Source organism: Chelonia mydas, chromosome 15 (assembly GCF_015237465.2).
Source record: "Chelonia mydas isolate rCheMyd1 chromosome 15, rCheMyd1.pri.v2, whole genome shotgun sequence".
NCBI lineage: Eukaryota > Metazoa > Chordata > Testudines > Cheloniidae > Chelonia > Chelonia mydas.
The window spans coordinates 29,062,493-29,087,813 of NC_057856.1; the positions used below are offsets into that span (position 1 = coordinate 29,062,493).

Sequence of the window (25,321 nt, forward strand, 5' to 3'; positions counted from 1 at the left end):
GCTGAGGGTGGGGAGGGGGCAGCAGGGGAGGTGGGGGCAGGCTGGGGATGGAGGGGGGGCAGCAGCAGGTGAGCAGTGCGTTCTGGCAGGGGTGTATGTGTGGGCGGGGGAAGCTGCAAAGGAAGCTTGGCACGGCTGCGGGGATATCTGCACAGGAGGGGGCCTGTTGGCAGCAGAGTTGGGTCTGGTTTGGTCACTGGGGCGACTGCCTGGACTGCACTGGCGTTAATCCCCACTGAGGGTGACTGGTGCACAGGAGAGGAGCATCAGGTGCACTGTTCTCAGTGCAAATCAAAACCGTTTTCTCATGTTCTGTTGACCTGTGTGACACCTGGTGAGGGAGGATCCAGCTCAGCTGACGGGCACTTGGCAACCTTCTGTCTGTCCCTTGGAGGCTGTGCTAGAAAACAGGTACTGCTTAGAATCCTTTTCATTGACAAGTGCAATACTGATTTCTTTAATGGTGTTTGCAAAATAAATTACAAGGGATTTCTTCAGTGAATGAAATGTGGGTCATTTTACATCTCTGCTCCTTGTCAGAAACGTCAAAAAGCCCCAGTGGGAGGTTCGCAAAAAGAAAAGGAGGACTTGTGGCACCTTAGAGACTAACAAATTCATCTGAGCATAAGCTTTCGTGAGCTACAGCTCACTTCATCGGATGCAACCATGACTGTGAAAACAAAGGGAATTATTAGAATCTCCCAAGTAATGGAGCAAATCCTATCCATTCTGTTGCCCTCCTTCAGTGCCATTGCACGGGTGCAAACAAGGGGTACACTCTTGTTGTTTATTGTAGAAGCAAATGGAGCAGAAAGGGAGGGGGAGAATACTTGTGATTCCGTTTGCATAGAACAAAGGCACTGAAGGCTTGTTAGTTCACAAATGAAAGAGCCAAGGAATTTTAAGGAGATAAAAGTCAATTACAATTTTATGGGCATAATTTGTCTCGTCTTATAAAGATGCTCCATGTCAGTGGGGAGAATAATGATACTTGGGGAATAGGGGAGCGTGGCTTATTAGATCTCTTCTTCTACATTGGTGCTAATGTGAATACTCAGGATTGTCATCTGGAGTAATTATGGCCAGGGGCATTTATTAAAATCACACTAGACCAAAAAGTGTTTCACAGTCCCTCTGGGAGCCTATTACATCTGTCTGTCTTGGAGACATGTACCTCACTGATGTGTCCTCTCTAATAGTGTTTGAACAGTTCTACTCCTCTTAACTGTGTGGAAGCACTGAACAAAGGAGGGCTGGCTCCCCTCGACTCTCAGCAAAGACAAGGCAAAGGGGCTCCTCTCTGTGTGTGCCCCAGGCCTCCAGGGAGTGTCCTGCAGAGAGACCTTCCTTCTAGAATAAAGGGACTGGCAAACAAGCCCTCACTCTCAGAATCCACTAAGCTGGACGAAATTCCTGTCCAGATGGAAGGATATTAGCTATGCTCTCTGGAGAGTAGCCCTCACCACCCCTGACAATCAGTGCTGCATACTGTAAACATCAGAGACGCTCCCTTTGTTTTTCTGCCTTTACATTGGCTTTAGTTCCAGACTCTCACTCTGTCCCTCGCAGTAACTCGTTACGGTTTCTGTCCTGCACCAGGACCGGGTCAGTTCTACAGGCCTGTGGGACCAATATGCTTTTTATTTATTTTTAAGAGTGAATCAATTTCTAGAATAAGCATAAATTGTGAGGCTGGGGCCTCTCTGTCAGAAAAGGACAGGGCAAACATGGAGTGGCACAACTTGAGATCTACACATGGGACTTATTCAGGCAATACTCCCACCCACTGACCTCAGTAGGAGCTTGGCCTGAGTAAGAACTGCAGGATTGAGCCCATAGATACAGATGCAACTCCCTATGATTCAGGGGATTTTGTTAAACCAGGATTGAATTTGAGCCACTAATTCCAAATGAGGGCCCTTTTCAGGAAGAAAACCTTCCTGGTGCTAGCTAGAGCTGGATAAATACTGTGCCAAAGCACCCACAAACATTCATTCAGGTAAGCCCTGTGAATGTATCTGGACAGTATTCACGGCCCCTTTTACTCATTTCCTGTGAATATTTGCATGAGCAATTTGTTTGTGGAATGAGAAAGCGTCACAGATGCTCATGGGAACGTGCCTTTCTGGAAACACCTGACTGCCATCTTGAAACGTTTCATGGAGTCATCGAATAATGGAGCACAAACCATACCATGTGACTCAGGCAACCAGCACATAGTACGGATAGTGAATTATAACAACTCTGGCAAATGGAGCCCGTAGGCTGAAGTACGTTCACATCAACCACTCACTAAACAGTTTCAGAGTGGTAGCCATGTTAGTCTGTATCAGCAAAAACAACAAGGAAGGACTCCTCATTGTTTTCACTAAACGGTGTAGACTAATGGGGAGGCAGTGTGTCCTAATGGATAGGGTGCTGGTCTGGGACTTAGGAGACCTGTGTTTAGTTCCCAACTCTGTCGCTGTTGTGCTGAGTGACCGTGGGAAAGTCACTTCCGCTCTTTGTGCCTCAATTTCCCTATCTGTAAAATGGGGATAATGCTACTGACCTCCTTTGTAGAGTGCTTTGAGAGCTATGGATGAAAAGCACTGTACAAGAGATAGGTGTTTTTATTTGTTGTTATTATTTATATTATTAGTGGATGAATTTGTAAGAGCTCAGTCTGCCTACAGATCTGCAGTAATAATCACAGATGCTTTTAAAAGTGAAACAAGCAGACCCTGAGCTGCCCTGCTTTGTAGGAGATGGACTCTGTGTGCAAATTTTGCACCCTGCAATCCATACAGACCGAGTGTACAGAAGGTATTTTAAAGCATCTGACCATGTTAGACAGGCATGAAAATTATTCCCTTTCACATGTGTCACTATTAGCCTTTTCCTAATGAGACCTGAGTCACAGCTGCCTCTGGAGTGCTAGGTGGGCAGTCAGAGGTAACTGATCAAACAGAGAATTGCTACAAAAATGTTGCATGAAATATTTAAACAGCTACATAATCCGGTCAAGGAGAAGCTTCCCATGTTCTCAGAGCAGAAGTGGTGGCAGCAGGAGCTGCCATTAGCCAAGTACTGTCATATGCTGGTTTCTTTTACACAGCGCAGTCCTTCCTGGCTGAAGACCCAACCTGGCAGGAGGAGGGTGCAGTCTAGCAGTTTGGAGGGGGTGTCTCTGTTTCCAGCTCTGCTATTGACTCACCGTGTGACCTGGGGCAGATCATTCCATCTCCCTGAGCCTCTGCCTCCCCATCTGTGAAATGGGGGTAATAATTCTGACAAGCACCCCCCCCCAAGGGTGCAGCTGCTGTTCAAGTTAGATCATAGAATCATAGAATATCAGGGTTGGAAGGGACCTCAGGAGGTCATCTAGTCCAACTCCCTGCTCAAAGCAGGACCAATCCCCAACTAAATAATCCCAGACAGGGCTTTGTCAAGCCTGACCTTAAAAATATCTAAGGAAGGAGATTCCACCACCTCCCTAGGTAACGCATTCCAGTGCTTCACCATCCTCCTAGTGAAAAAGTTTTTCCTAATATCCAACCTAAACCTCCCCCACTGCAACTTGAGACCATTACTCCTCATTCTGTCATCTGCTACCACTGAGAACAGTCTAGATCCATCCTCTTTGGAACCCCTTTTCAGGTAGTTGAAAGCAGCTATCAAATCCCCCCTCATTCTTCTCTTCCGCAGACTAAACAATCCCAGTTCCCTCAGCCTCTCCTCATAAGTCATGTGTTCCAGTCCCCTAATCATTTTTGTTGCCCTCCGCTGGACTCTTTCCAATTTTTCCACATCCTTCTTGTAGTGTGGGGCCCAAAACTGGACACAGAACTCCAGATGAGGCCTCACCAATGTCGAATAGAGGGGAACAATCACGTCCCTCGATCTGCTCACAATGCCCCTACTTATACATCCCAAAATGCCATTGGCCTTCTTGGCAACAAGGGGACACTGTTGACTCATATCCAACTTCTTATCCACTGTAACCCCTAGGTCCTTTTCTGCAGAATTGCTGCCTAGCCATTCGGTCCCTAGTCTGTAGTGGTGCATGGGATTCTTCCGTCCTAAGTGCAGGACTCTGCACTTGTCCTTGTTGAACCTCATCAGATTTCTTTTGGCCCAATCCTCTAATTTGTCTAGGGCCTTTACAGATCTTGTCTGTAAAGCATTTTGACAGCATCAAAGGCATGGCACCATGCAAGGAAAAAGTCTAATTGCCAGACAGGAGAAAGTGTGAGGGGTCAGCAGTGCCAAAAGCAAGAGGCAAACAAGTAATAGGGTAATTAGTATAATAGGCTTTACTGATTGTATAGAAAGCCCTTAATAATTTAGGCCCTTGAGCAACTGCCTCTCCCCCTAGATCTCTCCAAGGCATCTGAAGCTTAGGGGTTCATACAAATCAGGCCTTCTTGTCGCAGGGCCCCGATCAGTGTGTCTGATGTCATATCTAAGATACCTAAGCAATGAGCAAAGGCAGCAGCTAGGTGCTTCCCTGCCTTCGGGCCAGCTGGAGCTGGTGGAGAACACCCCTCAGCACTGGTGTGGGCTATGCGTCCAGGCGCAGTGAGGACCCTAAGCATGGCCCCAAGGCTCTGCCCTGCCTGGATGACTGGGGGCTGGAAAGTGTCCTCAGTTCCTCCCAGTGTTTCCCTGTCTCCATCGTCAGTTCTGTCTTCCCTGGATCAAACCTGTACCAAATGTTTGTCATCCATCCATATGCCAACTGGTGCTCCTGGGTGATGGCAGGGGTGCACTCACGGTGTTGGATCATATTAAAAAAGTTCTGTATTAAAATCACAAATGAGTTTGATTCCCCATAGTTTAAATTCCAGGGTATTACTAATTAAGAGGTCTCTTGGTTTTTGGTACTGTTTCTCTCCCTCTATGTGTGAAACTTGCAAGCTGCTAATTGTGTTTGTACATTCTAAGACAGAGTCTGTTCTCAAAGCAATTCTTTGTAACAACAACTACTCACACAGAGAGAGACTCGAAGCAATACTCTGTAACAACAGAAACAGCACCCAGAGACTCCCCGCCCTTTTGTTGTATTCATCTCGCTTTGTTAACAATTGTGATTAAAATAGAGATAGAGGATGTATGTGGATGGATGCTTGGTGTGGATAATAACTGAATGTTCAGGGAGGTGCCAGCCTAAGAATCCAGTGTCCATCGGCTGAAGAAGGCGTCAAGTGGAAATAACCAGAGGACCCCTGGAGGGCAGACTGGAATCCACCCAACAGCCTCAAGGATGGGAGAACCAAAGAACAAGATAACATCTGGCAGCACAGAGCTGTCAGGAATGCGCTATCTGCTGATTGATTCAGCAAAGTATGATGAAGCAATTCCCATAGACTGGCATAGGAAGAAATTCCTATAAAAATGGACTCTAGAAAGTGAGAACTTTGGGGTCTGATTCTGCAGACCAACTTCCAGGAGCATCAGATGAGCATCTGACAAGGCCCTGCTCCCTCCTCATGTCCAGGCCATCTGGCCAGTGGCTTGGCATGAGCAACTCTAAGGCTGGTAACTATGGTAACAACCTTGCAGAACCTGTGTGTGTATGAATGAATGTGTGAATAAATATGAAATTGAATGGAATGTTATAGCTATAACTAACTGCTTACTATGATTCTTTCAGTATTCACAATAAATGTGGCATTTTGCCTTTTCCCCTTTAATAAGATCCTCCTGGTTTTTATTTTATTGGTATAACAACGGAGGAGGTGCATAGAGCTGTGTTGTCACCATGCTCTTGATCGCGGAGTACCCACTAGCTGTCTCATGTGGATGCTGGAGAGAAGGGCAGACAGCAGGGACCTCTGTGTCACTCCACATGGAGGCTCTTGGTAGACAGGAACATTTGTCAGGCATGACTGGCCCCATCAGTGCTGCGCCAGGGCCCACAAGGAACGACAGCACCTGATCGTCAACAGCATCAATGGCTGCAGGGGGATCAAGACATAGAAGCTTGGAGGTTTGACTCTCTCTCTGTCATTCCCTCTGACTGAGCATCTACACATGGTTGCATGCCTCCTTCCTTGCCAAGTGCAAGGCCTTTCTGTTCCTGCCAGCTGCCTCTGACCCCCTTGCACCCTTTCTTTTAATCACCTCTGTCTTTTCTTGGATCCTTTCCTTTGTTCACATTGTTTGGAGGTGGATTCCTCTGGGCCCCAAGCCCATCTTGATTTCATTTTAGTTTGTGCACAGCATCCCAGATACTTTTGCGAGATGGCTTTTTTGTACATTAGCCAATAAATAAATGATCAGCCCCTTGCGCTGAGAAAAAAAAATTCATCCACCCACTCAGAGTGAAATCCTTGGCCCAGAAGTCCATATACATATGTTAAGTTTCATTACTTAGGAGAACAGTCCACATTTCTGTTTCCTCTGTACTTATTTTTAAAAAGCTACTGACAACTCCTGGAATACTCACCAAAAATTTGGTCTGTAACCAGCCTGCCTATGCACTGTATGCTTCCCTCATTCTTCAACATTATGGGTATCTACACAGAGACACCATCTCAAAGAAACCTATCTTCGAGGCAGGGGATGAAATTATGGGTTTCTCCGGCTAGAGGAGGATTGAGAAAGAGTGTGTCTGTCAGTTAGAGCAGTGGACCAGGAGTCAGAGCTCCTGGGTTCTATCCCCACTCTGCTACTGACTCACTGTATGGCCTCAGGTGCAAATCTCTGTGCCTTGGGGTTTCCTCATTTATAAAATGGGAGTGCTAATGCTAACCTAGCTCACAAGGGTTAGCTAATTAACTGACATTTTTAAAGCATTGAGATCCTTAGATGAAACATGCTCTAGAAGTCAAAGAGGCACTTTTCCGCACCATTTCAAATCTGCGTGGAGAAGTGGTGATTCTATCTCACCAGTTTCTAGAAAGAGATGTGGAGGCCTTTTGGGGTATTATTACGCTGGGGAATGAGCCTCGCTGCAACAGAGCTTCCCTTCTTTAAAGTACTACATGTAAACTGGGAAACATGGATAGCAGTACAGCCACTCTAAGGTAAGCTTGTCCCATCTGCTGTAATCCAGAGTTCACGCCAGGACTGCTAGAAACCGGCTACACAAGGGATTAGCTTGTAGCATGGCCTTCTGTAAACACAATATGCTTCTGCTGTTTGCCCCGCTCACATTACTACTGGTGGCTGTTCAGATGACCTTTTGGATAGGATAAACCCACAGAAATATACAAATGCCATAAATATGTGTCACCAGCCCTAAGGGCTGATCCCTTTCCTACAGGCAACTTCCTGTTGTTAGAAGCCACTTGGAAATCTCCCCAAGATTTCCAGGACAATTTTCTTTGACTGTTAGATAAGGACTCACTCTTACTAGGCAGTTGTCTTGTTTGGTTGCTTTGTGTGGTTGCTTAGGGCAGATTTTACTATATCTGTAGGTGTCTAGAGGTTAAACAGGATGGATTTGAATATGCAGATGAGTGTAGCATTCCAGGCTGCACAAACTCTAGAAGAGCGTTTCTCAGGCCATGGGCTGCTTGCAGCCCAATCAGTACACAGCTGTGGCCCATGTGACATCATCAGGGCCATGCAGTGTGGATGCAGCCCACATAACACATGGAGAGCCACATATATGCAGCCCACAATAGTAAAGAGGTTGAGAACCATTGCCCTAGAAGCTGAGGGGTCCTGGCTCTTTCATGGGAAGCGGATGTGTTAGGAGGAGGGGTCTGCTCCGCACAGTGGAGGTCCATGGCTAAGTAAATACTCCCAGCTGCTTCCCTGAGGTAAAGAAGTCACTGCTGCATGGGAGAGTTATTCCAGCTCCAGGCACTGCTATGAATAGGAGGGATGGAGATGGAGTAAACCATCTGCAGGGCTGTCAGCCTATTGCCAGGGGACAGCCAGGCACAAAGACCCTAGTGGTGTGAGAGCTCCTTCAGCTACTAACGCTTGGGATGCCGCTACAGGGCATTCCCTGTTCCAGCTGGGATCCCAGAACGCTTTGTAAAGACAGCCCTCGTGTGAGGCAGGGAAGAGTTATTCCCATTTACAGAAGGGGAAACTGAGGCAAGGAAGGTAAATGACACACCCAGGGTCCTGCAGGAAGCCTGTGGCCGAACCAGGAAGAGAACGCAAGAGTCCTGACTCCCATTCCTCTGCTTCTACCCACTAGACGCCTCTCCCTTTCTCTGGGGTCAGAGGAACGAAAAATTTCCATGGTGACCAGTGGCAGTGACCACCCCTTTCAGGAGTCCTGGGAGGCCCTGTCACTCCATTTCCTTCCCTAATTTCAGGCAAGGCAGCTCAATGGCAGTAATGAGGGTGGAGCTCTGTCCTGCCCTGGGGAAGATCCCAGTCATGCTCTCTGGGCTGAGTCAGTCCGCCAGGACTGTGAAACGCCATCTCCCTGCCCAGTGTCACTTTGTCTGGGAGACTTTGACCTAGTGCCCAGCTGTTAGGAAGAGCGAGTTGCTGATGCTGCTCTTTCTGCCGCTGGTGAATGACCTTCAGTCTGTACAGTTCATGCTTAGCGATAAACAGCTTGTGTGCAGAAGGCTCTGTGCGGAGGGTCTAGGAACGTTCTTGGGGACCTGTCACTCTGCAGGTTAGTCTGGGGAATGTGTTTGTCTCTGGTTTATTGACCAGCTGGAGAACTGGTGAGAAAGCCGTCTGTTCAATTTGCACAGTCGGGGTAGTCTGTCCTGGCCCTGGGGACGGGTCTGGGCGGGGCACATCGGCCTTTTCTGACTGTAATTTCTGTTATTTGATCAGATCATTAGTCACAGTAATGGAAGGAGCAGGACTCTATGCAAGAGTTTAATTCTCCATGTGTGCTAAGGGAGTTCTAGGAATGTGGGTTGGTAACAGAGTAAATTAACATTTATTTTAAAAATATGAGGCCGATCTTCAAAAGGGTGAAGCGGAGCTCTCAGGTGTGTGTGCAGGCAAAGATCCGCACAAGCACACCTGAGCACTTACCTGCTCACACACCTGTGCTGGAATGCTCACTAGTACCAGGTTGGGGAGCAGCAGCTGCTAAGGGGGCTGGCCAGACAGGACCCCGGAGAGGGGTTTGTTGGCCAGGATGCATTTAGCAGCAACAGCTGCTCTGGTAAGCCCATGGGAAGAGCTGCAGCTGCATGTTGGCCATGAGAAGCAGAGGAACATTGTGTCAGTCAACAGTGAATTGAAAGACGTGCACTTTAACCCTTTGATCCCTGAGCTGTCATCAATGCAGCATTTTAAGGGATGGGTGAGGCTTAAGCTTATACAGGGGAAGAGGCACAAATTTTAGGAATGACTGGTTTGATCCTGCCTTTCTGAGGCTGTAGTTCTGAGCCGCAGGGTATCAGTGTAGCTCTAGGGGCTTCCCCAGTGTTGGGATATGCAGATCAGGCTGCAGGTACATTCGCAGAGCTGAGTGGAGAAGTTTGCAAAGCCAGTACAATAAAACCTTTCTTCCATTTGTTGTTTCTGGCGTTGGTTTTGCTGGGTAAATGTCGACCGTTTCCAGGGTGTCTTTCTACAAAAGACTCTGCTGTGCTAGGACAAGGATTCAGAGCCCAGCCGTTGGGGTGCCAAGAGTGCTGGCAGGCGGGAGCAGAGTTTAGAGAACACAGGCGCGGGAGGTGGGTTGAGCCACTCCGGAGCACAGAGAGTTCTCTTGTTAGATACTAGCTTGAGTGGCTGGAGGAATTGCTGGGTTTGTAAAGCAGGCTGAAGCCTTCAAGTGGGACGTGGTGAGTGCGACACGCTGGCCCAGAAAGCACAAGCCGCCGGTTCTTCCCCTCTGAGGAAAGAGATGCCTGTGTGCCCAAGTCTCTGCCTACTGCCAGAGGTCCGAGCCAGCAGTGCCATGGGAGCTGGAAGAGCGAGCATCCTGGGTATTGAGATGTAAAGGAGCTCGCCAAATGCCCATTCTGCTTCAGAATTGCAATGGCCAGGGCGGTCGCAAATAGCTTTTAAAAGAGAAGCAAAGTGTGTTGACCCCGGGCAGTGTCTCAGGAATAATGTGCTCGGGCTCATCAGCCTGGTGTAGCAACCTAGCCAGGGGTGGGGATAGCTGAGGATGCGATTCAGTCTACACAAGTCCTGCAAGGCTAAGAGTGGGGAAAGCTTCCACGACGCTCCCTTACCAAGTCTGTGGTGCACTCCTCCTCCCTTGGGCCGGAGAGGTGAGTCAGCAGCTGCTTTTACTGTTGGAGAAATGGGGTTAAATATAAACACTGAGATGTGGCTTAGCCCCTTTGCTGCTGGGCCTGCTGCCCTTGCAGACTGGCTCTGTCCCATTGTCATCAGAGGACTTTCAGGGCAGCCTTGTAGGGGCAGGCCTTCTCTGGGATGCACCAGGCCCACTCAAGCAGCTCCCCTGGCACTCTGACTTTATTTCCTTCCTGGGCACAGTCTTGGGGGTTTGGTTTAATTTGTCTTGTCCCTGCAGGAGGGACCTGGCTGCCATGCACGTAGTGGTGATCGGGGCGGGGGTGATCGGGCTATCCACAGCCTTGTGCATCTACGATCAGTATCACTCGGTTGTCCAACCCCTGGAAATTGAGGTCTACGCTGACCAGTATACGCCGCTCACCACCAGCGATGGAGCAGCAGGGCTCTGGCAGCCCTACCTGGACGATAAGAGAAACGCTCAAGAAACGTAAGAGAGGCGGCTTTGGCTCTCATACGGTTGTCATGTTGTTCTGTCAGCGCCTGGCAAGCAAGGATGTGGGTGATACTGACCAGTGTGTTCAGGTGCCCCAGTGATGGCAATTAAATAATTATTACATCCCAAATCAATTCCCCTCATCATTTGCAAACCACTGTCCGCTCAGGCTGAAATGCTTTTAAAGGCAAATATGTTCTGGGTCGCTTCCAGATCTCGTAATCAGTTGGGTCCAGTCTGCCTGGAGGGTCATTCATTTCATCTCCTTGCTATTCAGCTTGATGGCTATTGAGTGGCCCTGACGAAAGCACTGCTGTGTAATCAAGATCATTAGCTCTGCCTTCTGCAGGTGCTCTCTCCTGGCACGGTGCTGTTGAGAATCTGATATGCCCCCACACAATGTGGGACACGCTTGGTACAAAACTGATCAATGGCTGGAAGGAAACCTAGCTCCTCTACATTCTGCCAGCTCTTCACTGATTGGGAGGGGCTGGCAAACTAAGTGTGAAACCAGTCTCCGGAAAGTTTCTAAGGCCTTGCTTGCGCTGGGGTTTCAGCCCGCAGCTTAGCTGCATCAGTGCAGATCCCTAGTGTAAACAAGGCCACGTGCCTCATCATTGCCACTGCACTGATGGCAGTCCCCTGCAAGAAATTTGCCTGGAGGAGCTGAAAATAGAAATCCCACCTTCCGCCAGCGCTCTGCCTCGTGAACAAAAGTGCTCCGGAGCTCAGACATGAGCTCTGAAAGGGGGCATGTTGCAGACAGACAATCCCACAGCAGTTAGTTACTCAAATTGAGGTCAGGGCATCGATGGAGCAGAACTTCCTTTGCCTGGAGTCCCAATAGCCTCCCCTAACCCCAGCTCTCCAGACTCCAGCGCAGGCAGGATGCTGCTGCTCCATATACAGGAGGCATCTCCCCCGCCCTCCAGTCTGACTCAATGGCTCCTAAACTCCACCAGGAGCTGGGGTCAGCTTGCCAGTTGTTTTAATAAAGCCTATTGTGGACTTGCCTCTGCCACCTTCAGGGACCTTGTCTGTCTCCTGCCTCTCTTCCTGCATTTGGCTAGCACCAGCCTCTTCTCTGCCCCTTCACCTAACCTCACCAGCCATAAGTGAGAGCTTGCCTCTCTGCAGCTCCCACCACCTGCCTCCTTGCTCATTTACAATCCCAGAGGAGTTCATCTCTTCCCCACCTCCCATCCCCCTGGCTGGGCCTCTTAATTTCTCTCTCCCTCTGCTATGATTTAATGATGACTCTGGAACTGTAAATCCATATTAAAGGTGTGATGATAAATAGCATGGTCTAGCCCTGCAAACCCTTACTCAGGTGAGTAGACTGCCATCAGTTGAAGGGACCTGGGAGGAAGGGAGTGCCTCTGGTACACGCACTGAAGCTGGTATGTTATTAGGATGCCTTCTGAAAGATAAATCTGTGTGATGTTATATTTTAGGCTCTGGAACAAAGAGACATTTGATTACCTGTGTGGACACCTGAACTCACCGGAAGCAGAGGAAATGGGACTCTTCCTACTTTCTGGCTACAATCTCTTCACACAGCCAGTTCCGGTAAGCAGATACAGATGAAAGGGACCAAGGGTCAATGGCTCAAGTCTTGCGGGGCAAACCTGTGGTTTTTGTTTACTGGTGTATAAAGCTTTACCAGATCAGCTGACAGTTCATCTTGTCGCCAGTTCGTCTGGACTGTGCACTTGCTGGTTCTCCAGTGATATGTAAACGTAAATGCCGGGCTAGCCATCATCTGGTGTAAACCGAAGTAGCTCTGTTGACTTCAATGGAGCAATGAGAATTTCCACCAGCAGAGGGTCTGGCCCTCCATTCCTCTGGACTGAGCCATGCGCTGGTGTCCCATGTCATCCTTCCCATGTTCAGCTACATGGACTCTAGGAATGTGTTATAGTGATTAAATAACATTAACGAGCCTGGAACATTTTCCCCTCTGCAGAATCCACCTTGGAAGGACATTGTCCTGGGATTTAGGAATCTGACACCAAAAGAGCTTGAACTCTTCCCTGGTTACAGGTATTATACAATGCATAAATATACCTACACCTCCAGGAATCCCATGCACTGCACCATACAATAGGTATAGTGTACTAGACATAAAGACAGTGAGAAGCAGCATGATCTAGAGCAAAAAACAGGTGACCAAGACCCAGGACTCCTGGGTTCCATTCCTGCCTTTACTACTGTCCCACTATGTGACTTAATTTTTCCATGCATCACTTCCCCCCCCCAAGGATAGTCATACTACCTATCTCCCAGGGATGTCATGAGGATTAATGTGACAAAGCCCTGGCTGGGATGATTTAGTTGGGGTTGGTCCTGCTTTGAGCAGAGGGTTGCACTAGATACCTCCTGAGGTCCCTTCCACCCCTGATATTCTATGATTCTGTGAACGGGTTCAGTGGATGTTGATAGGTAAGTGCGAAGCATTATTGAGTTATTATGGAGCTGTAGCTCTTTTCCATAAATAAGAAGGTGGAATCAACTCAGATAAGACAGAAGAGAGGGACATGTGGAGTTTTTCAGCTCCTTCCTCTGCTAAAAATATTTCAGGAGATGCCCTAAAAAGAGTAGACGTGAAAGCAAATTCTGTGCCAATAAGACGAGATCACGTGACGTTGCACGTCCATTTTTCTCTTCCTCTGGTTTCAGCTATGGTTGGTTTAACACAGCACTAATCTTAGAGGGCAAGAGCTATTTGCCTTGGCTGACCAAGAGGTGAGTGCCGGCCTATTATCTTTCTTCTGTTCTGCTATGGATGGATTATGCCCCCATTTTCAGACTTTTGCAGTAATCTGTAGATTTAAGGGTGAATAAAAAGCAGCTTTCTTTCCTCAGTTCACCCATCAGCCTACTTATAAATAATTTTGAAAATTCCATTTTCATTCAGACAAAAGGGGGAAAAACACCAAATATTATTCAAGATTCTCCTTTAACCCGAAGTTGCTGGATGTATTTTAGATGATAGTACTGCCAATGGTTAATGTTGGCTGACACTGTTCATTATAAGACCTTGTTACAGTTGCTTAACTTTGCCAGACTTTAATTATTTGGGATGAAATTTTCCATGCTGGGTGTCTGCCTCTGGCTGAATATTTTGGGAACATTTTAGCAAAAACAGTTCAGCCATTTCTAAGGATGAAATTAGGGAAAAACATGTTGCTTTGCCTATGTTTAAAAAATCCATACATATTAGGGTCCAAATGATCAACTTCTTTTTCTTTTCTTTTTTCCAGTTTGTTCCTTAAAAAAATTAAGAAAATAGTCAGTGATGATGAAATTAAAGACTATATAATAATGCAGCTTCTGGGGGGGCTGAATTAAGGTTGCATGGGGAACCTTAATTCTGGTATTTCTTAACTTTGAAGTGCTTAACTTTGCAGCTTTCACAATGTTCTTTTAATGGAGCTTTCTGAAAGGTCATAAGAACATAAGAGCGGTGTCATAAATATAAAGGGAAGGTTTCAGAGTAGCAGCCGTGTTAGTCTGTATTCGCAAAAAGAAAAGGAGTACTTGTGGCACCTTAGAGACTAACAAATTTATTTGAGTGCATCTGATGAAGTGAGCTGTAGCTCACAAAAGCTTATGCGCAAATAAATTTGTTAGTCTCTAAGGTGCCACAAGTACTCCTTTTCTTTTTGCATAAAGGGAAGGGAAACCACCTTTCTGTATACAGTGCTATAAAATCCTATTCCCTTTATATTTGTGACAGGTGGCCATACTGGGTCAGACCAAAGGTCCATCTAGCCCAGTATCCTGTCTTCCGACAGTGGCCAATGCCAGGTGCTCCAGAGGGAATGAACAGAACAGATAACCATCAAGTGATCCATCCCCTGTCGCCCATTCCCAGCTTCTGGCAAACAGAGGCTAGGGACACGATCCCTGCCCATCCTGGCTAATAGCCATTGATGGACCTATCCTTCATGAATTTGATCTAGTTCTTTTTTGAACGCTGTTATAGTCTTGCCCTTCACAACATCCTCCGGCAAGGAGTTCCACAAGTTGACTGTGCATGGTGTGCAAAAATACTTCCTTTTGTTTGTTTTAAACCTGTTGCCTATTCATTTCATTTGGTGGCCCCTAGTTCTTGTGTTATGAGCCAGAGTAAATAACACTTCCTTATTTACTTTCTCCACATCAGTCATGATTTTATAGACCTCTATCATATCCCCCCTTAGTCATCTCTTTTCCAAGCTGAAAAGTCCCAGTTTTATTAATCTCTTCTCATATGGCAGACACTCCATACCCCAATTATTTTTTTGCCCTTTTCTGAACGCTTTCCAATTCCAATATATTTTTTTGAGATAGGACGACCAGATCTATACACAGTATTCAAGATGTGGGCGTGCCATGGATTTATATAGAGGCAATCTGATATTTTCTGTCTTTTAAACTAGCCCTTTCCTAATCATTCCCAACATCTTGTTCGCTTTTTTGACTGCCACTGCACATTGATTGGATGTTTTCAGAGAACGATCCACAGTGACTCCAAGAACTTTCTTGAGTGGTAACAGCTAATTTAGACCCCATCATTTTATATGTATAGCTGGGATTATTTTTCCCCAATGTGCATTATTTTTCTTTTATCAACATTGAATTTCATCTACCGTTTTGTTGCCCAGTCACCCAATTTTGAGAGCTCCTTTTGTAGCTCTTCGCAGTCTGCCTGGGACTTAACTATCTTGAGTACTTTTTTGTATCATCTTCAGATTTTGCCACCTCACTGTTTACCCCTTTTTCCAGACCATTTATGAATATGTTAAATAGGACTGGACCCAGTACAGACCCCTCGGGGACACCACTATTTACCTCTCTCCATTCTGAAAACTGACCATTTATTCCTACCCTTTGTTTCCTATCTTTTAACTGGTTACCAATCCATGAGAGAACCTTCCCTCTTATCCCATGACAGCTTTACTTTGCTTAAGAGCCTTTGGTGAGGGTCCTTGTCAAAGGCTTTCTGAAAATCTAAATACACTACATCCACTGGATCCCCCTTGTCCACATGCTTGTTGACCCCCTCAAAGAAGTCTAGTAGATTGGTGAGGCATGACTTCCCTTTACAAAAACCATGTTGACTATTCCCTAACAAATTATGTTCATCTATGTGTCTGACAATTTTGTTCTTTACTATCATTTCAACCAGTTTGCCCAGTACTGAAGTTAGGCTTGCCAGCCTGTAATTGCCGGGGTCACCTCTGGAGCCCTTTTTAAAAATTGGCATCATATTAGCTATCCTCCAGTCATTTGGTACAGAACCTGATTTAAATGACAGGTTACAGATGACAGTTACTAGTCCTGCAATTTCACATTTGAGTTCCTTCAGAACTCTTGGGTGAATACTTATTGCTGTTTAGTTTATCAATTTGTTCCAAAACCTCCTCTAATGACACCTCAATCTGGGACAGTTCCTCAGATTCGTCACCTAAAAAGAATGGCTCAGGTTTGGGAATCTCCCTCATATCCTCAACCGTGAAGACGGATGCAAAGAATTCATTTAGTTTCCCTGCAATGGCCTTATCATCCTTGAGTGCTCCTTTAGCACCTCGATTGTCCAGTTGTTTAGTAGGCTTCCTACTGCTGATGTACTTAAATATTTTTTTGCTATTACTTTTTGAGTCTTTGGCTAGCTGTTCTTCAAATTCTTTTTTGGCCTTCCTAATTATATTTTTACATTTCATTTGCCAGAGTTTATGCTCCTTTCTATTTTCCTTACTAGGATTTAACTTTGTATTTTGTATATGAAAAGAAATAAAATGGAGTAAGTTAACAATGCAAGATTGCAAATGGGGCATCGTTGCAGAAAACGGTTTTGTTTGTTTTAAAATGTGTAATGAATGAGCCATTTACAATACATGTGAAAGTCTGGAATATGCTGTATGGTTTAGCATGATTAGTATGATTGTCAATTAGTGGTATCCCAGTGCATAAAAGAAATGAGGTAACGACTGGAGACCATTTAAGAGCCATTGAGAAAGACTGGGGTATATGGTAGTACGTGAAGAGTAATTACCCTTCCCTGGGGGCTGGTTTGAATTGTTCTGTTGCTGTTAGTTGTCGTTAACGAATGAACTTTGTTCTTACAGGTTACAGCAGAGAGGAGTCAAGTTTTTTCATAAGAAGATTGAATCCTTCCAGGAGGTTGGCCGGGGATTTAATTGGAGACAATCTGCCGGGGAAGGGCTGGCTGGACATTTAGAAAGACAAGTCCGAGACTCCTGAGTTGTGGCGGGAGGAGAGGAAGAGCATTTGCCTTGTGCAGGGGCAGGGCAGGGGAGACACCACACTGCACGAATGCTTTATTAACAGCAAGCATGGTTCCCACAGCTCTTGGGGAGGCAACAGTTCTATCTGGCATGTAATCTGCCAGGCGCTCCAAGATGCTGTGGGGAACTACTTGCTTTCACTAGAATGCAGCAGTCAGGGTAGAGAAGCAGTGTTAACTATCCCTGAGCGGGAGCCTCTTTCAGGCAGAGCCTACTCCCTTTGATCATTGGACTGTGCTATGTGCATTGCAAGGAGGGGCTGGCACAGCACTCAGGAGAATATCAAATGAGCCGAGTGCTCTGGCTGTGCTGGGATCTCATTATCCCTTTACCTGCAGATAGGAATTCAGTTACCATAGCCATCCCGGTGTCCCCTTCAGGGGAGGATGTGACAGATCCCGACCTCATGTGCACACGTGGGGTTTCAGTGAGAGCTGTGCCTGAGGATCTGAGTGCCGGATTTGTCCTCTCTGCTTTATGGACTAGCGCGTTCATTACTAGCTGAGGGTGGCAGTTCAGGTGCTTGGCTTGGCTTTGACACCTGGAAGAGAACTGCAGAACCAGTGGTGGGTGCTCCCCAAGTGGGTCTACGAGTTCCTCTGCCTCCCCGGATTGCATGTCCTGCTCATGGCTGTGCATCTCTCCCTTGTTAGATGGTTGCCAAGGGCGTGGATGTTATAATAAACTGTACCGGGGTCCATGCAGGGGAACTGCAACCAGACCCAGGGTTAATGCCAGGCCGAGGACAAATCATAAAGGTGAGGATGGTACTGGGGGGGCGGGTGCCAGATTTTGTTTGTTTTGCTGGATCGTTGGACTCACGAGGCCCAGCTCATGGGATGTATGAATGTGTGTGGTCTGGTGGCCAAAGCACAGGACTAAGAAGTCCTGGTTCTGCTGTGGACTCACAATGCCACCATGGGCTGGTCCCTAAACCTCTTTCCCCAACTGTAACGTGTGGGTGGTGGGTTTAAGGCTCAGTTGTTCATATATGTAACATGCTGTGAAATCCTTGGCCAAAGTCTTGAAGAGTTATTATTATTATTATTCTGAAAAAACACAGTAATATGAGGTGGGAAGCACTTGTACTCATCTTCCCACCTACCTACCATCCATCTGCCCCTCTGTCTTGACGCTGCATTATAAGAAATGCTGATGACGTGGCATAAATATCATATAAATGTAACAAAAGAAATTGCGTGGCAGGACCCCTGCTCCTGGTGTTTACTGATGAGTGAACATTTCTTCCTTTTGTGTGTCTGGCCAGGGGTTGACTTTCTTTGGCTTGTTCAATTTTCCATCCACCTGGGCAAAGAAATCCCTAGATGTTCAATTCCGATACCTGTGGATCTATATTGCTCTGTTTTCTTCATCTCTTAGGTCCTGGCCCCTTGGGTGAAGCATTTTGTCCTGACTCATGATCATGAATCTGGAGTCTATAACGCACCATACATTATACCTGGGTAAGTAACAGTTAACAGACTGTCCGGGGATCCATCAGGTATCAGTAATGTTTCTACCAACGTTGCTTATAGAACAAAGACTCTAAAATGGCTCCCCGCTGACATCTATAATGCAGAAATCCTGCAAGAGCAAGCCTCTGAGAAGAACACTTTAAATATTAAACCAGGGCTTGGATTTGTACCCTGCCTGATGTTCCTTTTATTAGGTGTGTGGGAGGAGAGCAGTGGGCATGCATGGAAAAAGCAAGGCAATTCCCAGTGTCTGCACTGACTTAGAGGGCTGCTTGCACAAGTTCACAGTTAAACTCCCCTCGGTCTAGCAAGGTTCAGGTTTGGCTCTGGAGCTTCCTGGGCTGGTAGGAGCTGGGGATACCAAGAAGCATTCATTGCACCTGCACAGCTGTTTGCCAATAGGCAAACCCTGCCGTCCATAGTCCTTACTTCAGCAGAATTCTGCCAGGTCCTGAGAGGTGCTGAGCACGCCCACCTGCCATTGAAGCCCAGGCACTTTTTTGTGGAGCCTGTTCTTTTTCCACACTCCATTCAGCACTTGTGCTCTGGGTCCTCCTTTTCTGTACAGCGCTTCGAGCAGTCACATGCCCATTAACATCAAGGGCAGGATTGGCAGCGTTCCCACTGACTTCAGTGGGAGCAGGTTTGGACCTTTAACTGGTTATAAATTGACTTCCCTAGAATTTTGCATTCCAACTACAATGAGAGAAATGTCGTCCATTCCACACCAGTCTACTTCGCAACATGTAAATTGCAGCTTTGGCCATTTGTTCTATGACTAAGGGTCTCCACCACTGGTAGAGATTTGCTTAGCTTACGTAACTGGCTTCCCTGTTCACTACCAGCAGGACCAGAAATGAGCCCTTGGGACAAACCCTGCTTGTGTCATCGTCTCCACATCAGTGTGAAGTTCTGAAATCTTCGCCTGATCCTGCAGTCGCCACTCAGCCAAGGTGCTGAATTCAGTGACTGGCAGGCCTTGGCCTCATTATACATCTAAAATCTTAGTTTTCTGCATGTAACCTGCACTTCCTACGTGGCTCCGGAAGCGGAGTGTTCTTGTGGATTTGGAAGCTAATTTCATGAGTCTGGAAGATGCACACATGGAGAGAACTAAGCCTCAGGATAAACAAACACATGCTTGTTGCATGGTCTCCACTTCTGCTGGAGAACAGAGACCTGGCCCCACTTTGGGAGAGGAGAGCTTTCTTAGCTGTAATCTGAATGCTACATTTCTGGGCACTTTCTTTTGCTCTAATATTTCAAGATTAGCCATAAAACCTCTGTGTAAATATGAACTTTGAACAATTGTAGCTCCCAAGTAAAGTGTTCCAAGTGGTGTCTTATCACCAGCTGCAGATGTAATTCCTTCTAGTGGGTTTATTTCAGCTCTCAGCCATGATAGCTGGGGGACAAGACAGACTTCCAAGGGAAACAACAAAGGTTTAAAAACTAAGAATAACTGCAAACTGTGGAGCTCTGAACGGCAGGTGCGGGTTCCAGGGAGGGGACACAGTTTACACAGTCCCGAAAGAACAGTGCCTCTGTTTCTGAGAGTACCTGGGACTAAGTGTTGTCATACTGACGAAGGGATTCTGGAGGAGAACTAGGTCTGACTAACCATTTGTGTTAAACAGTCCTCAGTATCTGGTCCTAGTGTGGACAGTCTGGTTTCCCTTGCACCAGCTGTAGAAGCTGAGCAGGGCAGTTGCTAGTAATATGGATGGCATCCTTGTCTGTGGTACCAGGGCACTGCTGAGCCCTCACTGTAAACCCTTTCCCTCTGCCCTTGTTCCAGGAGCAAGCTTGTGACCTTGGGAGGGATATTTCAGCTGGGAAACTGGAACAAAGAGAACAGCCCCCAGGATCACAAAACAATTTGGGAAAATTGCTGCAGGCTGCTCCCGAGTCTCCAGGTACGTTATATCATCCAATGCTGATAGAACAGCTGTTGCCTTGGAAAGCTGATTTGTGTGTTGTGGCATATGGGGATAATGTAAGTATTAGACAATGGGCCAAGGAGAACTTCCCCCCATGGCTAAGCTGAATCCCCTGGGAAAGTGTTTTGAAGATGAACCTCTCAGTATAATTGTTATCTCAGTAATGCAAATTATCAGAGATCCAGCTTCAGCAAACTGGATGGACTGAATGGATTTGTTCAGGTGATCTCCCCTTATAAAGTAATGGCCATCTTACTTTCAAACTCATCAGTACAGTGTCGTAGTACTGTGGAGACCCCGGGTCAGTGTCTGATATTGCATGAGGGCATATCGTAATATTATACATGTATACGGGATTGTACAGGATCTGAGAAGCAGGAGGCCAAAACCAAGCTAACAAAAAAATATGTCCCCTTTAAGAAGGCTTCCAAATCAACTCTAGTAGGTGGAGATCCTGGTTCTCTTAGTGCTCTAGGAGGCATGCAGGCTTTCTTCCTTTCCCTTAAGCATGAGTTCTGGGGAGTAGCTTAACCCCGTTCATAAGGCCCTTTCTGCAGAGCCTTGAGTCACAGCAACCAAACATATGGTCAAAACCCAAAGTCTTTAAGACCCAGGTCAGCCCAGTGATCTGGGACATGCTACCCATAGCAGCCTGCATGGCTTCTGCTCTCTAATTCCTCAGCTTCCTTTTCCTGTTTATATAGTCCAGCCCCAGAGGCAGGACAGGTTGCTCCTTGATTGCATCCAGGCTGTCTTGGCTATCGGCTCCCGTCTGGCCCTTAAAGGGGTAATAATCCCTGCTACAGGCCCCTTTCATCACAGAGCTCTGAAGCACTTCACAGACTTAAACTGATATGCAAGGCCCATCTCTGATATTACACGATGATAGCTGTGTTACAATCCCCCATGCCCCTTTGCAGTGCTGTGTTAAGGAAAGTCTGAAGTTTAGATGTGGCAGTTTGCATCGACTCACAGTAATGCTGCCAGATTACCTTGGGACAACATGAAAAACAGCTCAGGGCACTGGCTGGCTCACACAATTGGTAACAGGACCAAGAGCCTTTTGCGTCTGTGAAACTGGCTCTCACGTAGCCTAGACTGGTCCTGATCAAAAGTTATTCCTGTCTGATGGCCCTTGGCTGGACTGTGTGAACTGAGTTAGCAGGTAAGATTCAGTTCTGTTCCCAGCGGACAAGAGTCCACAAAATTCCTCACTCCAATTGGTTGTTTAATGCAGTTGTGTTACTGACATTTAACTGCTAAAACCAGTGACATGTTATCATCTCCAGAAGGCAAAGATTGTGGATGAATGGAGTGGCTTCCGCCCTGTGCGTGACACAGTTCGGTTGGAGAGGGAGGCAGTTCGTCATGGACCTTTAAAATCAGAGGTACACAGCATTCTGTACGTAGAAATCCGCTGGAGTCCTGAGTAATGGCACTTGAAGCAAATCGTTTTGTCAGATCAATCACGCAGCTCCTCTACAGAATAACCAGTTAGTGCAAAACTAATTTAGCAGCTTTCATGTTGATGATGGTAATGAAGCATCAAAATTCCACTCACATTGCTTTGTTTTCATGCAGACTATAGAGGTCAGCTCCGCTTTAAAACATGCAGGGTTGTTCATATTTTTGTGTTGAATCTAGTCCCTTAATGCTGAAAGGGGGTGTGTATACTAAGGGGCTGATCTTACAAATTGGAGCGCAAAGCCTGTGGCATTTTTGCATGTGGACCTTATGTCTCCCGTCATAAAAATCTGACCCTAACCCAGCTGCTCAGGGTCTCAAGGATCATTATCCATGTTACCAACTTAAATGCCATGAAATGTCTGTTGTAAGAATTATCGGCCACCCTCAGATTTCTTCCAGTGATTCCCAGTTTAAAACACATCTAGTGGCTGAGTGGACAGGGACCCAGTTTACTCGAAATGTGGCACAGAATTGTAAAAATAAATGAATGAGAGTTGTAGTTACTTAGCACCTCTGAAATCATACCACTTTAAGTGCCTAAATGTGGAGTTAGGTGTCTAATTTGGGCACTCTAGTTTCTAAAATTTGGCCTGTGTGTTAAAAGTTCACCAGGATAACATCCCTTGAAATGTACCTGCTTATCTGCATCTTGTGATAAAGGAGCTCTAAGAATCCAAGTTTATATGTGCCATCTGTTCTTAGGGCCCTCTGTGCAGCCCCATTTTGTTTATGCCCCAATCACTCCGCAGTGATTTCATTTTAATTTTCGTTAGTAGGTCTGTATTAGGACTCTGTGATTTGATTGGGTGTGTATGTGTGTAAAGCTCTGCAGAAGAAATTAAAGCTCTAATAGAGACGGCGACTGTGAAATGTAATTAAATTTGATTAAAATATATTCAATTTAGCTGGAGATTATTCCAAGTTAGGATTCTTGGAAAGAAACCAGCATATTAATTGAGACCCTTAGCATGGCGCAAAGCAGTGCAGTACTAAAATTAATTTATAGATCACTCTGTTCTTTTATCATCACATCCTCTCTACATCATCTTGATAGAAGACAGACGTTTGGCTATCGATCCTGACCCTGAGTCATTCTCCTGCTGAAACAAAGTAATTTACCTTGGCAGGCACAAATAAGAAGTTGGGTATCACAGTTTGTACTTGCAGGAACATGACTGTAAGTGCCGTGGCTGCTGTTGTGATTTTAACTGGTGAAGAGCTGCACTGAAGGTAGCTGGTAAGGACCTGATCCAGAGCCCTCAACAGGACTCTCTCGTCTTCAGTAGGCTTTGGATCAGGCTCCAATTATCTGTGGCCAAGGCTATTGTGACTTCAACCAGGAGATTGCTGAATAAAACTGAAAACAGAGCTACATGTTGTGAACCACTCAAAGATCAGTTGTTCCCCTGCCCAAAACCAGATGCTGGCCCAATACATGGGGAGGGAGGGAACTTGCAATGAGTGAATTCACTATGCATCCCAAGGCTTCCAGATTTAAAGAGCGGTTGTGGTCAGGAAGGTGATTCTGACATGAGGGCTCTGTGGTAGATGCAGGCCCTGGGGTGAGGCTGGGCTCTCACCTATGCGGGTCATCTCTCCAGAGTAAAAACAAGGGCAGCTGCAAGCTGCTCCATTTTATGTAAATTGGGTACAGCCCCCAGGCTCCTGGCAAGCTGCCACAGTAGCTCTCAGCTACACAAAGGCATCCCTGCGCTAGGCCATAGGGCCAGCTTGCAGCACTTGGGGGCTTAATCACTTTCAGGTGATGACAGGAGAAAGAGAAAAACAACTAACCGAGATGTGCTTTTACCTAGTATCCAATTCTGGTGCATACTGATGCAGTCCAGACCCTGTCATGTGCTATCGTCCTCCTGCTGTGAAGCTCTCTTGGCCTCAAAACTATAACTGCTGATTGGACTCCTCTTGGACAGGTCACTGTTTTGCAGGGTTACACTGTGGCATCTGAACCCAAGTGTTTAGTTGCCAGGTCTTTTCCACATCCACATTTCCGTCTCTTTTAGGTGATACACAACTATGGCCATGGTGGTTTCGGACTCACCATCCACTGGGGATGTGCCATGGAAGCTGCCAGGATCTTCGGAAGGATTCTAGAAGAAAAGAAGCTGGCCCGACCACCACAGTCCCACCTTTGATTTAACAGAAATACTCTAATGATCAGCCACATTTCTTCCATGGCAAATCTGTGATAGCCCACAGCAATACTGGAGGGTGGATGGGGAGAAACTTGGTTGTGTGCAGGAATCACCCGTCCTACAATAGCACCAGTAGCTCAGACGTCATGGGCAAAGGCAAAAAGAAATAACTCAGTGATGCATGTTTGCTGTTTGATGCCCTCAGCAGCTCCAAGATGGGTCTCTAGGGTACAGGTTTCGGATTGTTACCAATTAACTCCCTGTTGCTATTGTTTGCCAGGTGGCTGGCTCATCCTTGCTCTGTTCTCATATAACTACATCATGGAAATATACATAAATCCTGTGTTATTGTAAATGGTCTCTGTAGTGAAGCACCCAGACGCTGCTAGGTCGGTCTCCAAAGGGCAGACGGAGTTCAGTTAACTCTTCGCTGGCTTGCAGTTCATCTCTGAGATGTGTTAGCATTGCTGGACAGGACCTGAAGCTGATCCAATGTCAGTTGAGGTCGTAGCTTGCTGTTCAGCCAGCCAGCACACAGTTAGATTTGTAAGCCTTGCCCAAGAGATAAAAGCTCCTTAATAGAAAGAGGCTCTCGAACTCCTGCGAAAGTAGCAGCGGGTCTAAGATACAAGCTGAAGGCAGAGTAGTTTTTCTTACATTGAAGTTGGGGCTAAAGCATTTGGCAATTGTACACATTCTACTGCTAGACATGTTCCCAAAGACGGGGTTTTCAGATAATTTGTACAGCACCAAAGGGAACATCCTAAGGGAACTCAGGCTGTGTTTGCCAAATTCTACATATAGCAGAGATGATAGGCAGAATAGCTGCACCTGCATCTAAAATAGACGTTGGCACTTCAGTCTCTCATTTCCTTTCACCTTGGTACATCGCTGGAAACATTAGCTTGTGAAAAGGTCTGACTCTTGTTAGCTTGCACCTGCTGTACAAATTGCATATGGGCTGCCAGGAAGTTACAAGGCCTTGGGGTGGGGTATATCCTGTGCAGGAACTAGGGCTGTCATCAGCAAGGTGTTGAGCAATGAGTTGGCTTGCTCTGGCCTGGTCTCTCCTCCCTCAGTTTGGTCTGGTCAGGATCCAGATCAGGAGGCATAAGAAGCAGGAAAGGTACCTTTTGGTCTTAGTGGTCAAGAGAACATGCCCCCAACTCAAAAGACCAGAGAGTGCTCAAAGGAGAGCACTCCCCAAGAAGGCTGTGTCCAGCATTCAGAATCACAGCACGAAGTCCCCTCAGAACCCAGGTCTGCTGCCTTGTCTACAAATATGGGGCCCTTCCCATCTTCAAGACTATTCCCAGTGGTTGCCATGGTAATGGGTAACCCCATTAGGAGTGTGGGGCTCTTCTCACTG

At 46.6% G+C, this 25,321-nt stretch overlaps 1 protein-coding gene across 7 annotated transcripts; it reads left to right on the plus strand.

Annotated features, from left to right (window-relative positions):
- Positions 1 to 53: 53 nt before the first annotated feature.
- Positions 54 to 25,113, plus strand: DAO (D-amino acid oxidase). 7 transcript variants are annotated; one of them, XR_005222397.2, is made up of 12 exons: positions 8,423 to 8,572; positions 10,409 to 10,618; positions 12,079 to 12,193; positions 12,591 to 12,667; positions 13,205 to 13,369; positions 16,738 to 16,792; positions 17,571 to 17,675; positions 18,298 to 18,380; positions 20,191 to 20,308; positions 21,622 to 21,720; positions 23,614 to 23,730; positions 23,821 to 23,977. XR_005222397.2 is itself a non-coding variant. In XM_043529913.1 (11 exons), the coding sequence occupies exons 2-11, from the start codon at positions 10,425 to 10,427 to the stop codon at positions 23,950 to 23,952; spliced, it is 1,044 nt and encodes a 347-aa protein (XP_043385848.1). In that variant the 5' UTR covers positions 54 to 411; positions 10,409 to 10,424; the 3' UTR covers positions 23,953 to 25,113. The 7 variants fall into 7 exon arrangements, 6 of the variants coding, with proteins under 6 accessions (XP_043385848.1, XP_037734896.1, XP_037734897.1 ...); XM_043529913.1 differs by lacking the exons at positions 8,423 to 8,572; positions 23,614 to 23,730 and adding an exon at positions 54 to 411 and having other exon boundaries at positions 13,304 to 13,369; positions 23,821 to 25,113; XM_037878968.2 differs by lacking the exons at positions 8,423 to 8,572; positions 23,614 to 23,730 and adding an exon at positions 91 to 411 and having other exon boundaries at positions 23,821 to 25,113.
- The last annotated feature ends 208 nt before the right edge of the window (positions 25,114 to 25,321 follow it).